This window comes from Molothrus ater, chromosome 19 (genome assembly GCF_012460135.2).
Source record: "Molothrus ater isolate BHLD 08-10-18 breed brown headed cowbird chromosome 19, BPBGC_Mater_1.1, whole genome shotgun sequence".
Lineage (NCBI taxonomy): Eukaryota > Metazoa > Chordata > Aves > Passeriformes > Icteridae > Molothrus > Molothrus ater.
The window spans coordinates 12224298-12238581 of record NC_050496.2 but is presented as its reverse complement, the minus strand read 5'-3'; the positions used below and the strand labels follow the sequence as shown (position 1 = coordinate 12238581).

The window sequence follows — 14284 nt, the reverse complement described above, 5'->3', positions numbered from 1 at the left end:
ACTCTGATCTTTCTGGTTCAGTTTGCTATCCCATTAAACTTGGAATGATTTTTAATACAAGCACTAATTAAATGTTAATGTTAATAGAATCAATTTGGGCCCTAATGGTCTTTTCTGCTGAGATGAATACTGAGGTGAGAAAGACATCATTTTTTTGGTTGCAAAACTCTGGTATCCGGGGCTGTATTTTGATGCAGTTGTGGTTTTGTGCTGTTGAAGTGAATGCAAAAATGTGGAAGAACAAAAACCTGATCCACACAGGGATTGTCCTGGTGGTTCCAGTTCTGCAGAGTGTGGAATGTGTTCCCAATGAAAAGCTATCTTTGGTTGCAAGTGGAATTAGTAATAAATTTATTGAAGCAAATCTGAAATGCAAAATGGAAGGGAAGAAGTTGGAATGTCCTGTGCAGCCTCCCCCCTGCTACCTGTAGCTCCCATTTGTAAATATTCGCTTCTCACACTTCTAGGACACTGGATTAGAAACTCCAGAACTTCAGGGAAGGAATATTAATTAATCAGGCGACTGAGTGTCACAAATACAACCTCCAAACAGATGTTAGGTGTCCCTGCCTGTCAGTCCTTTCCTTTGGAATTCCAGATTTTGGAGATGTTTTAGTGGAGGCTCACTCTTTGACAGGTGGAAATTCCATTGTACTGGAGAAGACAGCCTGATAGTCTGGGATATGCAAATCGTTTCATTATTCCTTCTCTTCCATAAAACAATTCCATATTTTGTAACAATGAGAAAGTTCCATCGTCTGTGGCTTGGGAAGAACATGAAACTGGCAGACAGGATCAATAGAATTGTTAGCAGGAGTCAGAGAAGGGGGTCTGAATATCCTTCCCCAGGTGTCCCTGTCAGCCTGGGGCTCCACTGGGATATTTCTGGGGCGTTTTATCCTTTGTTGATCCAACGCTCTCTTCAGCACTGTGGGTTTGGTTTCTCATTCTGCTCCCCAGCAGGCTGAGCAGGTCTGACTTCACCTTCCCTTGCCCTGCTGTCTTCACCAAGTTCCTTTTCCCTTGGCTGGTGCTGAGCTCCACGAGGACTTGGAGGCTGCTGAGGGGGAAGCAGCCCCAGGGACCTCTCTGTGGGGCAGATCCACTGCTCAGGTGGAGTTTGTGCAGGAAAACCTCTGCAAGTCCAGCCAAGGGAGGAGGATGAGCACAAGTGACAAAGTCTTTATTCCAACAAACATTCCATTCCATCTTCTCTGGGATTTATCATCCTGTGGAATATGTGAGGCTCCATGGGACAGCTGCTTTAGTACTGCAGCACAGGTTAACACTGCCAGTTAATTTGGTTATGAAAATACTTGCAGGGTTATGTGTCTGCTTTTCATTCTGTCCTTAGATTTCATTAACTCCTGGTGCCTGACTGAGGCTGCTGCTCGTGGGGAATAGAGAGCAGAGCCTTGCTAACAGACAGCAGAGTGCTCACGGCGGCACGAGAGCGTGGAGGGGAATTCATTTGGAAAATTATAAATTATCCAATTGTTCAAATTCATGAAGAGTGAAGCAAAGCTGCAACTCATGCTCCAGAGGGGCTGCCAGAGTGATCAGGATAATTGTTCCCCATTTCCCTGCAAGCAGATCAGAGGAGTTTGCTCTTCCTTTAATCTGCCTGAGGGATTCTCACCTCCTGATTCCATATCTTGCCCTAATGAAAAAAAATGCAAAATGTTAGAAAGAAACTTTGGTGACTGAAGTTCACTTTGTTTACCTGGTTCAGAAAGGTGCTGGGAAGATAAATTGTTTTCACTCCCTGAATCATTAGTCTCAAAGATCATATTCTTAGTCAAAATCTTAAATAGGAGAATCCCAGTGCTTTTGGAAAATGGGAATGTTGGTCTGTAGGGCATTTTATAGACTGAGGTTTGGCCTATGGGGTATTTCTGGACTGGCTCTGGACTTAGTTGAGTGCTGTTACTGAGATGTGATTAAAGCTGTGCTGGTGCACTGGCCCCTCTCCCTGGGGTGTTTCCTGACCCTCCCTGCCTCCCCTCTGGGGAATTGCCTTGTTCTCCACAGGTGGCTGCCATTAACCCCAACCACCCCCTTGCCCAGATGCCTCTGCCCCCCTCCATGAAGAACTGCATCCAGCTGGCAGCCTGTGAGGCCAACGAGCTGCTGCCCATGATCCCAGACCTGCCTGCAGACCTGTTCACCTCCTGCCTCACCACCCCCATCAAGATCGCCCTGCGCTGGTGAGTGAGGGCCCCCTGCCCCTGCCTGGGCTTGGGGAGCCCCAAAGCTGCTCCTAAAAGCTCCCCCTGCCCCTGCCTGGGCTTGGGGAGCCCCAAAGCTGCTCCTAAAAGCTCCCCCTGCCCCTGCCTGGGCTTGGGGAGCCCCAAAGCTGCTCCTAAAAGCTCCCCCTGCCCCTGCCTGGGCTTGGGGAGCCCCAAAGCTGCTCCTAAAAGCTCCCCCTGCCCCTGCCTGGGCTTGGGGAGCCCCAAAGCTGCTCCTGACCCAGAGCAACCCTGCAATATTGAACAGCAGGGTTTGAACTGGGCACTGGGGACAGAGGCTTATTAATGAGAGCTAGAAAGGTGAAAATATTGTTATCTTCTACTTATTGTGTTTTAGTTTCCAGCTCAATATCTAGGTTTGCTCAGATTAAGGGGGTTACTGATCTGGGAATTAAATATTTGCTTCCTCAGAGAGCAGGGATGGTACACAGTGCAATACAGCTCTCTGCAAACTGTCCTTTGCACAAATCACATTCCAAATATTGCAGTTGCTGTAAATAATGCAGTAGCTCTAAACAGTGCTGGAGTGAGAGGAAGGGAGTGATAAACCAGGGAAAGATGTTCTGGAATGACAGCCCAAGTTAATTAGGCAGGAAGTTAGAAAAGGCTGCTCCAGAGAGCAGGAGCTTTCCAAGAGCAGAGCTCACCCAACACCAGTGGAGCCCCCAGAGCTCAGAGGCTCCATTCCCAGAGGTTCCATTCCCAGAGGCCCTTCCAGCTGCTCCTCTCAAGTTTGTGCCTGGTCCAGAATGGAAAAACTCCAGGGCATTTGCTGGGCAGGGTTTGAACAGGCAGAAGCCCACAGACACTGCAGGTGGGAAATTGTCACCACAGCTCCAAGAGTTACTCACTGCCCTTTGGGGATATTTGTAATAAATCACAATTCTTTAAACCCTTTCTGTTTCACATCAGCAGCAAACTGAGCGAGTTCCTGTGGCCAGGCTCTGGTTTGGGTGTGAGAAGTCTGTAGGAGAGGTTTTCTGGTGGGTTTTGTTTGTTAGATATGCTAAGAAAGGTTTTTTTGGGATACTGTGATCTGCTCAGGAATTTCCTGTTCCTCATCTCCATGGGAACGTGGCTGAGGGGCTGAGCAGGGCAGGGTCTGCACAGGCCACACCTGCACGAGCATGGGAGATCCTCTGAGCTGTCTCAGGGTGTTTGACAGGAAAGGTGTTTGTAAAACTGCTCCGGGGAAGGGTTTGAACGCCTCAGCCTCAGCTGGAAGGTGCCAAGGGAGCTCCTGGGTAGTGAAGAATTTCCTCCTATTTCCAATGCAGTGATTGTGTGGTGTTCACTGCACTCTCAGGAATTTCATTCTCTGATGAAGGTTATGCTCCTTTTGTGTTCCCACAAAAGGAACACGAAAGGAGCATAACCTTGTGTTGATTGGCATTGTTGCAGGTGTGGTTTTATCCATGCAATCCTGTAAATAATAAGTGCTGCTGTGGATCATTGGTTTTTGCTGATGTTAAACACAAAAAATGCAAAACCAGACCCTCTGCTGCATTCTGAGAGTTTGAGCCAGGCTGTGTGTTGATGTCCTAAAGCTGTTAACCAAAAATCAAGACAGAGACCTTTGCCATTAAAACTTCCCTTTTCCTTCATCTCAGCCCTTTTCCTGAAGCTGACCCAGAACCCTGTGGAACTGCTTTTGAAATACAACATTTGTGCAGCTCCAGACTGGCACTCTAATGAGGTTTCATACAGGGAATTTATGGGCAAATGGAAGCTTGGATAAACGTTTATCCATCCCATGTTGTTCTCTGTAGCAAAGTCACTGAAGGACAAAATCCCTCATCAGCTGGGGCTGCAGCTGCAGCCACTTCTGTGTAATTCCAGGGGAAGTGAAGCTGCTGCTGGGAGGAGAAGCACAGGTCAGCCAAGCCCTTGGGATGTGGGGCAGGGAGCTGCTGGTGCCAGGCTGCGGTTCCCGGAGCCTGGAGGGTGCCTTGGCCCCGTGGATGCTCATTGTCCTTGTGTGTGTGGCGGCCGCTGACGCGTCCCGCACAGCTCTGCAGCTATAAAAAGCTCCGGGTGAGGCAAGCTGGCAGCTAAGCTGCAGGGATTGTTAATCCTGCCGGATCTGGCTGTCGGGAGGCAGGCAGGGCTGGTGAGGAGCGTTTGCAGCTCTGCCTCACGCAGCTCCCGGTGCCTCCGGGGCTCCGGAGCACAGGCAGCTCCCCTGGAGGCTGAGCTCAGGGCTGACTCATGTGCCATCGCTCCTGGAAGGTGACAACGAGCTGAGCCACGCGCTGAGCTCATCCAGGGCCTGGGGGCTGTGAGATCCCGGCCATACAGAGGGGTGGGATCCTGGAAAGGGCTGGAAAACCCTAAAGGGCAAGGAGCAGAGCCCTGGGGGGCTGCTCGGCCTGGGGAGTTGGAGATGAGCACTTTGTCCTCCAGAAGGCACAGCCAGCATGGGAAGGGCACCAGAAAGGACCAGAGCTGTGCCTGCTGCTGCTCTGTTGAAGGTGTTTTGTGGGGCTTCCCCTAATGTGTTCAGTTTGCATTTCTGCTTGAGGTTTTGGGGTCAACTCAGCCAATCCTGTGTCCCACATTGGTTTAGACAAACTACGCTGGGTTTCAGAATATTCCCATGATACTGAGCACCACTTCCTGCATTTCTGGGTTTGGGCTGGGAGGGACCTGAAAGCCCATGCAGTGCCACCCCCTGCCATGGGCAGGGACACCTCCCACAGCTCCAGGCTGCTCCAAGTCCTCTCCAACCTGGTCTTTGAGGTTTATCATCTTTAATTTGGGAATATCAGCACCTTCCACTGTCCCGGGGTGCTCCAAGCTCTATCCAAGCTGGCCTGGGACACTCCAGGGCCACCACCCTGCTTTGGGGGCAGCAGATGTCACCCTGCAGAGCTGTGCTGCTCTCGTGGTCCTTCCAGGCACCACCAGAAGGGTTAAACTCTCCAGCCTCATCCAGAGACCTGGCTCTGCCAGCCTGACTCTGCCTGGGGCTGTTTAGGAGGGATTTTCCCTGCATGGCTCTGTAATGCATTGTCATAAGAATTTTATATTTCAGCAGATTGCACAGGGATCCCACTGCAGGTTCCTGGGATCTTTATGGCTTCTCTTTCTGCTGGATGACACACACACATCAGGAGAACAGCCTGGGGACCAGGGGCTTCCCAGAGCCTGTCCCAGTGCTGGGCTCCAGTGGATGCCCCTCAGGCAGAGGATGCCACAGGGAAACTGGAGAGGTGCTCAGGATCTCAGAAATGAGCTCTGCATGTCTTGTTTTTAATAAGTAATTGTTCTCCCCTTGATCTGGGGAGAAACCCTTTGGACATGGATAATGTAGCTCTGGGGAGATGGGAGTGCTGGGCAGCTGGGCCCTTGGTGTCCCCAGAGTGGGGGAAATGAGATGCACTGAGGGGCACATTCCTCCTGAAACAGCAGGGAGGGGGTTCCTGAGGGGCTGGGGATGTGGGGCTGTCAGAGGAAGCCATTCCAAGCTGGAATTGCTGGGTTTCCATCCTGGAGCTGTCAGAGGAAGCCATTCCAAGCTGGAATTGCTGGGTTTCCATCCTGGAGCTGTGTTCCCGCTGCTGCCCTGTGCTCCCAGGAGGGCTGGAGGAGGGGGCAGCTCCCCCCTTCCCACACACTCTGCTTGAGCAGCTCTGGGGATTTTCCAGGCACTGCTGACAGGACTGCATTTCCAGGGCTGCTGTTCCTGGAGTAGTGGGATTTGTAAGGCTGAGGAAATGGAGTCAGCAGTTTTTTAATGAAATAACAGAGGTGTCTGAACCTGACGTGTTCCTCCCATCCCTGCCCTCCGTGCCCTAATCCCAAGGAAGCCCCGGGCAAGGCTGAGCACTATCCCAGCAGCACAACCACAGCCTCCCTGCTCTGTCCTGCAGCTCCCAGAGCTGAGCATTACCCCAGCAGCACAGCCACAGCCTCCCTGCTCTGTCCTGCTGCTCCCAGAGCTGAGCACTATTCCAGCAGCACAGCCACAGCCTCCCTGCTCTGTCCTGCTGCTCCCTGAGCTGAGCATTACCCCAGCAGCACAGCCACAGCCTCCTTGCTCTGTCCTGCAGCTCCCAGAGCCCAGAGCTGAGCACTATCCCAGCAGCACAGCCACAGCCTCCCTGCTCTGTCCTGCTGCTCCCAGAGCTGAGCACTATTCCAGCAGCACAGCCACAGCCTCCCTGCTCTGTCCTGCTGCTCCCAGAGCTGAGCACTATTCCAGCAGCACAGCCACAACCTCCCTGCTCTGTCCTGCTGCTCCCAGAGCTGAGCACTATTCCAGCAGCACAGCCACAGCCTCCCTGCTCTGTCCTGCTGCTCCCAGAGCTGAGCATTACCCCAGCAGCACAGCCACAGCCTCCCTGCTCTGTCCTGCTGCTCCCAGGGGCTGTGCTGGATGCTGGGAGCCCTTTTCCCCCTGTCTGCTGTTACACTTGTCACCCTGACAGCTACAGTGGCCCAGTTGTGACACCTGGCGATGGAAACGGCCCCAGAATCAGCAGGGTGACAAATGGGTGACAAATGCCGAGGGCCTGGCTCGGCTCTGATCACACCCTGCTGAAGTTCCCTGCCCAAAGAGCATTTTAAAAGCAGAAGCAGTGCAGTGCAGAGCCCTCCTCCTGCCTCCTCCCCACAGAGCCTGGTCATTAAGCACTCAATTAGTGTGCTCTGTTTTATTGTCTCTCCCCAGGTTCTGCATGCAGAAGAGCGTCAGGCTGGTGCCAGGAGTCACGCTGGATTTAATAGAGAAGTAAGTCAAGCTTTGTGTGTACTGGTGTGTCCTGGAAGGGGTCCGGGGAGCAGAAATCTGGGTGTGAGAAGTGTAAATTCTTCCCAGAGCTCCCTGGTGCTCAGAGAGGGCTGCACAGTGCGGGGGAGTGGAGCTGCCGAGGGCACCCTGATCAGCAATGGGGTGAGCTCACAGCAGCTCCCATTTCCTGAGCCATTTTGGCATGTTTGCAATCAGCTGAGGTTCAAAAAGCCTCTCAGTGCTGCCAGCCCTTCCACAGAGGTGTGTTGGGTTAGCCAGGTTCAGCAGCAGTGTTGAGGCTTTTAATTGTGTTAATTTTATATGGGAAAAATTGGTTCTGTCCTCTCAGCTGGGGAGAGTGAGTGATTATCTGTGTAAAGCTGCATCTCAGGGGCACTCATTGGAGCAAAATAAAAATACAGTTTACAACTGACAGAGCAGAGACAAGCCCTGTCTCAGAGGAGCTGTCAGAGAGGCTTTCAGGGAGAGGATTCACCACTGGCTGTTGCTTCCTCTGAAAGCTCTGGGGAAATGGTGCTGGGCTTTGGGTTTCTTGTGGCCTCGAGGAGATGGAAAGCAGGAAGGAAAACCTCCTTGGGGCTGAGTGCCAGAGGGGTGCACAGGTTTGGGGATGAGGAGGAGACTCAGGACACCTCAGGCCACTGCATAAACAATGGCTGTGGTAAGTTAATTAATTTACAATTGCTACAAGAGTGTCTCTAATCAGAGACGTGGTGAGGTCACTGAAGGTCTGAGGCAGCTCTGACTCAGCCTCACAGAGCGCTTGGATCATAAATCCTCTTTGAATAAAGGTTTCCTGGCAGAAATGGGTTTTTGTTCAGGCTCTTGGTCTGTCTGTGCCACAGCACACGTGTGTGCCAGCAGCAGCTTCCTGTGGATATCAAATATTTAAACCTCATCATCTTCCTCTGCTCCTTCTATCAATTATGGAAAACACAGATTTATATTACAGTCTTGAGACAGAGCTGGAATAATTCCTGGATTGCCTATGTGTATATTGTAATTTATAATTCAGTTGTCTTTAAAACTGGGGAAGGAGTTTATATTGCAATTAAGCTGCAGACTTTGAGGCTAAATGAAGCTGCACCTTCTCTGAAGGGCTCCAATTTCCAATTATCCAGGCTCAGCCCATGTCCTGATGAGGGAACGTGGGGTGGGTCCTGATGTGCATTTCCATCACAGATCTTCTGAGATGGAGCCAAACAATGCCTTAGCTTAGAAATAAAAATCTTTGCTGGAGCCAGACAGCAAAATACAAAGGAATTTTGGTGGAGTGTTGGGAATTTGGGAACTTCTGGCTGCCACCTGATGAGACTTTTGTTGGCAGCATCTCTGTCCATGTTCCTCCTGCCTTGGGGGCACTTTTCTCTTTGATCCCAGGGCTTCAGATCATCTGTGCTGGAGGTGTGGCTGCTGAGTGACATGCACTGGGCTTTGTTCTGCTTTCAGAAAGTTTGGGAAAAACCTAAGGAATGGTTTGTGGGAATGAATCCCTGGCAATGGGAATCCAAAGCTGGGTGCCAAGGATTGGGGATGTACAAGATGCTTTAATCTCTGTTGCTGCACTGGGCTCCCTCTCCCAAAATCCCCTCCCAGGGCAGCAGGAATGGTCTGTGGCATTCCTGGGATTTTCAGCCTGGGGCCATAGTGCAGAAGGAGGGAATTCTAAACAAAAACCCCTGGGAAGGGGAAAGTCTGTGGCTGTGCCTGGGCCCCAGCTCAGGTCTCTGTCCCTGGGACTGGTGACAAAGGGCCCCTCTGGATGTCACCACGTGGGGAAGGTCCTGCTGTGGCAGGAGCAGAGCCTGCTCCAGGCTGTTGTGCACCAGCACCACATCCATAAAAGTCACCACGATTAACAAATGTGAGACTAAAATTAATGTTTGTTTCCACTTGAAGCATTATCAAATGTCAGGGGCTGGAAATTGCTCATGTTTTAATGTCTGTTTATTATTTATAGTGCAAGATGATAATTCATGGTTTGCCTTTGCACCTGGCTTTGGCAGTTCCAGCCCCTTGTGGAAATCTCAGTGGAAGGTGCCCCAGGGGTGGTTTCTGTGCCCCAGGGGTGGTTTCAGTGTCCCAGAGGGGTGGTTTCTGTGTCCCAGAGGGGTGGTTTCTGTGTCCCAGAGGGGTGGTTTCTGTGTCCCAGAGGGGTGGTTTCTGTGCCCCAGAGGGGTGGTTTCTGTGCCCCAGAGGGGTGGTTTCTGTGCCCCAGGGGTGGTTTCAGTGTCCCAGGGGTGGTTTCTGTGTCCCAGGGGTGGTTTCAGTGTCCCAGAGGGGTGGTTTCTGTGTCCCAGGGGTGGTTTCAGTGTCCCAGAGGGGTGGTTTCAGTGTCCCAGAGGGGTGGTTTCAGTGTCCCAGAGGAATGGTTTCTGTGTCCCAGGGATGGTTTCTGTGTCCCAGGGGTGGTTTCTGTGTCCCAGAGGAATGGTTTCTGTGTCCCAGGGATGGTTTCTGAGTCCCAGAGGGGTGGTTTCTGTGTCCCAGAGGGGTGGTTTCTGTGTCCCAGGGATGGTTTCTGTGCCCCAGGGGTGGTTTCTGTGCCCCAGGGGTGGTTTCTGTGCCCCAGGGGTGGTTTCTGTGTCCCAGAGGGGGTTTCTGTGTCCCAGAGGGGTGGTTTCTGTGCCCCAGAGGGGTGGTTTCTGTGTCCCAGGGATGGTTTCTGTGTCCCAGGGATGGTTTCTGTGTCCCAGGGGTGGTTTCAGTGCCCCAGAGGGGTGGTTTCAGTGCCCCAGAGGGGTGGTTTCAGTGCCCCAGAGGGGTGGTTTCTGTGCCCCAGAGGGGTGGTTTCAGTGCCCCAGAGGGAGTTTCTGTGTCCCAGGGGTGGTTTCTGTGTCCCAGGGGGTGGTTTCAGTGTCCCAGAGGGAGTTTCTGTGTCCCAGGGGTGGTTTCTGTGCCCCAGAGGGGTGGTTTCTGTGCCCCAGAGGGGTGGTTTCTGTGTCCCAGGGATGGTTTCTGTGTCCCAGGGATGGTTTCTGTGTCCCAGGGATGGTTTCTGTGTCCCAGGGGTGGTTTCTGTGCCCCAGAGGGGTGGTTTCAGTGTCCCAGAGGGGTGGTTTCTGTGCCCCAGAGGGGTGGTTTCTGTGTCCCAGGGATGGTTTCTGTGTCCCAGGGGTGGTTTCTGTGCCCCAGAGGGGTGGTTTCTGTGCCCCAGAGGGGTGGTTTCTGTGCCCCAGAGGGGTGGTTTCTGTGCCCCAGAGGGGTGGTTTCTGTGCCCCAGAGGGGTGGTTTCTGTGCCCCAGAGGGGTGGTTTCTGTGCCCCAGAGGGGTGGTTTCAGTGTCCCAGGGGTGGTTTCTGTGCCCCAGAGGGGTGGTTTCTGTGCCCCAGAGGGGTGGTTTCTGTGTCCCAGGGGTGGTTTCTGTGTCCCAGGGGTGGTTTCTGTGCCCCAGAGGGGTGGTTTCTGTGCCCCAGAGGGGTGGTTTCTGTGTCCCAGGGGTGGTTTCTGTGTCCCAGAGGGGTGGTTTCTGTGTCCCACGGTGGTTTCTGAGTCCCAGAGGGAGCTCCTGGCCCTGGTGTCAGGGCTGCTGTGCCCCAGAGCCCTGGGGGTGCTGTGTCCCAGGAGTTTGCCCTGTGCTCTCACTCAGGGGGGCTGTGCTGGAGGGGCTCCTCTGTGCCCTGTGTGCCAGGGGCTCAGGCAGGGCAGGCAGAGCCTGTGGGCAGTGCAGAGGGAGGCTGCTGCTCCAGGGATGGTTTTCATGGCAACGCTGTGCTCACACTCTCTGCAGCGCTGCCTCCCTGCCTTTGTCTTCCTCAGAGCTTCCCCAGCCCGGGCATGGCACACCTGGATCAGCCTGGGCTTTGGATGTGGGCACCTCTCTGGGCACAGGGGCTCTGCGGCTCCTGTCTGAGCAGCTCTGGCCAGGCCAGGAGGTGTCACACAGAACCTTTGGGACTGGGAGAGACCTCTGAGATCACCGAGCCCAACCTTGTCCCCAGCCCAGAGTGCCACATCCAGCCCTTCCTTGGGCAGGGATGGACGCTCCAAACCTGCTGGCCACCCTTTCCATGGGGAAATTCTCCTGGAGATAAAGCCTGCTGTGCCATTTGCCATCACAGGCTGCAAGGCAGAGTCTGCCTGGCTGGGGAGGCTCAGCAGGGATCCCCTTGCATCCCAGGGAAGCCCCCCTGGCTCGGGGAGCTGAGCTCTGCTGCAGAGGGTGTTCTGCAATGCAAATATTGACAGGGAATCCTCAGCAGAGCCTCTGTGGCCTCGTGTTCCCCGCGCTCGCTGCGGGGCTCCATTAGCAAACACTGCACAGAGATCTGTGCTTCTCCTCTGCTACCCAGACAGACAGGAATTTTGCATAAGATGGGAATTTCTGGCTGGTTTAGAACTGTGTTTATACATGGGAATGGTGCTGCTGCACGTGCCACAGGAGTCAGTGGCCACAGAAAGGCTTCCTGTGTTAGTGCTGATACTTCTGATATTTAAAAGCTGTCACAGAAAGAGAATTGGGTTGAATTAGGAATAAATCCACAGGATGTCTTAGCAGGTTGCTGCACGTTTCTGAAACTTCCTCATCCTGTTGCTGATACTTCTTCATGAGGACAAAGGCACAATAACAGGGGTCTCATGAAGGGTTTTATCCCCCACTTGTAGGATTCCTGGGAGGCTGAACGACAGGAGAACCCCCCTGGGGGAGCTGAACTGGATCTTCACAGCCATCACAGACACCATTGCCTGGAACGTCCTGCCCAGAGGTGAGGCTGGGCCGGGGAGGGGGATGAGGAGTCACATCCATGAGAGGCTGAAATGAGGAGAAAATTAAACTGGAAGACCAGATCAGGATGGAGCTGAAAGCTAGTTTGCTTTTATTTGTTCTTTTTACCAGAGCATTGCAGAGACCTGATGATTAGAACCCAGAAAGGGTTTTTCTGTGCTAACACAATTGTTGTAGCTTGTATAATTCCCTTTCTTACTGAATTTGTACAGAGCAATCTGTTTTCTTCCAGCCTTGGTTAGTAGCATGAATAAAAGCTTTTCCCCCCCCTCTTTGCTGGTAAGGCAGTTTTGTTTCCCATGAGTAACTTCATCCCTCGTTTCTCCACCCCTATTGTGCTCTGAATTGGTACTTCTGGAGCACAAGCAGCCAAATTTGTAAACAGTTCTCCAACCCTGCTCTTCCTAATGCTCACACAGCATCAATTCTTCTCTGCCCTGTAGAAGAGAGCACATTTGCTATCTTTTAGGATTCATTTTGGCTTCTCATGAGCACATCACACTGCCAGTTAACAGATGGATAGTTCTTGATTAAACAGTACACAGAGGTCCTGTTCTCCCTCAGTAATTTTCCAAAAACTTAGGATGAGCTGAAATGAGACACCAAAATGGGAATTTGATCCAGAAAAGGCAAAAAAGAGCCCAAGGTAGGAACTGTTTGACTGTTAATGTAGGATGGAGTAGCCATGGTGTCCGAGGGAGCTCTGCAGGCACAATTTCCCTTTCCTGGTTGTCGTCTCATCCCTGCAAAGCTGCTGGGGATTCCTCCTGACTGCAACAAAGCGTTCACGTGGTTTTGTGTCCTGAACCCTTTTCACACGATGCCTGTGCTGACTGCTGCCATCTCTCTCAGATCTGTTCCAGAAGCTCTTCCGGCAGGACCTGCTGGTGGCCAGCTTGTTCCGGAACTTTCTGCTGGCAGAGAGGATCATGAGGTCCTACAACTGCACGCCCGTGAGCAGCCCCAGGCTGCCCCCCACCTACATGCACGCCATGTGGTGAGTGCTGGGCTTCCCTGGGCCTGCAGGGGCACCCTGGGGTGGTGGCAGCTGTCCCTGCCCACGGGGACACGTCAGGGTCTCCTCCTGCCCACACCATGCCAAGGTTGCACCTGGATCTGTGCAGGGCTTGCCTGGGGCAGGATGGTGTTTGGGTTCCCCCCAGACCAAGGAAGGAATGTGGGTCTGACTCCGTGTGCTCAGAAGGCTAATTTATTGGTTTGTGATACTATATTATATTAAAGAATACTATATATATATATATCTAGTGTGTATGTATATATATATATATATATATATATATATATATATATATATATAGATATATATAGATATACAACATTATATTAAATAATCATATTATTTTATGATACTATACTATATTAAAGAATAATATATATATACACTATATATAATGATATTATATTCAATAATAATATTATTTTATGATACTATATTAAAGAATACTATTCTTTAATATATTACATTATATTATATTATATTATAGTATTCTTTAATATAATATAGTATCATGAAATAATATATATACTATATATATAATATATATAGTATATATATTATATATTATATATATTATAGATTATATATTATATATATAAATATATATACTATATATTTAATGATACTATATTATATTAAAGAATACTATATATCTAGTATATATATAGATATACAACATTATATTAAAGAATCATATTATTTCATGATACTATATTATATTAAAGAATACCATATATATACACTATATATAATGATATTATATTATATTCAATAATAATATTTAATGATACTATATTAAAGAATACTATTCTTTAATATATTTTATATTATATTATATTTAAGAATAGTATTCTTTAATATAATATAGTATCATGAAATAATAAATAAAATAAAATAAACTATACTAAAGAATACAGAAAGGATACTTACAGAAGGATAAAAAGATAATAATGAAAACTCGTGACTCTCTGCAGAGTCCTGACACAGCTTGGCCCTGATTGGGCAAAGAGTGAAAACAACTCCCAGCAGAATGCAATGGAACAATCACCTGTGGGTGAACAATCTCCAAACACATTCCAGACCAGCAAAACACAGCAGAAGCAAATGAGATCAAAATTGTTTTCCTTTTTTCTGAGGCTTCTCAGCTTCCCAGGAGACAATTCCTGGGCAAAGGGATTTTCCAGAGAATGTGAATGTGACAGGTTAGTCAGTGGATCAGGGTGGAGCGGCTTTGGCAGCTAAAGCCCATCCCCAAAGCTGCTCCTGCTCTGGGATCCTGTAATTCTGCACAGTGATCCTGTGATTCTGTGCTGCAGGAGCTCCCCTCCAGCCCTGGCAGCTCTCACTCAAACACCACAGAAATGGCTCATCCTCTGCTTTGTTCTCCCCAGGGATTGTGTGGGGTGGGCAGGATCCTTAACTTGTGTTGCTGCAGTAGGAGAAATTCCTGCTCCAGAGTTCCTCTACTTTTACTGTTGCTTTTAAGATGATTCATGGAAATGGAGGTGGCACAGTTATCAAAAAGCTCTTAAATGCAGT

The 14284-nt window shown here is 50.4% G+C and overlaps 1 protein-coding gene across 4 annotated transcripts in view; it reads left to right on the top strand.

Moving 5' to 3' along the window:
• RPTOR (regulatory associated protein of MTOR complex 1) overlaps positions 1-14284 on the top strand; it is a 111585-nt gene that overhangs the window by 30950 nt on the left and 66351 nt on the right. For all 4 annotated transcript variants that reach the window (XM_036394512.2, XM_036394511.2, XM_036394510.2 and 1 more), the window contains exons 6-9: positions 2032-2207; positions 6922-6981; positions 11607-11707; positions 12580-12724. In XM_036394512.2, coding sequence (XP_036250405.1) covers positions 2032-2207; positions 6922-6981; positions 11607-11707; positions 12580-12724 — 482 coding nt within the window. The remainder of the gene's footprint in view (positions 1-2031; positions 2208-6921; positions 6982-11606; positions 11708-12579; positions 12725-14284) is intronic.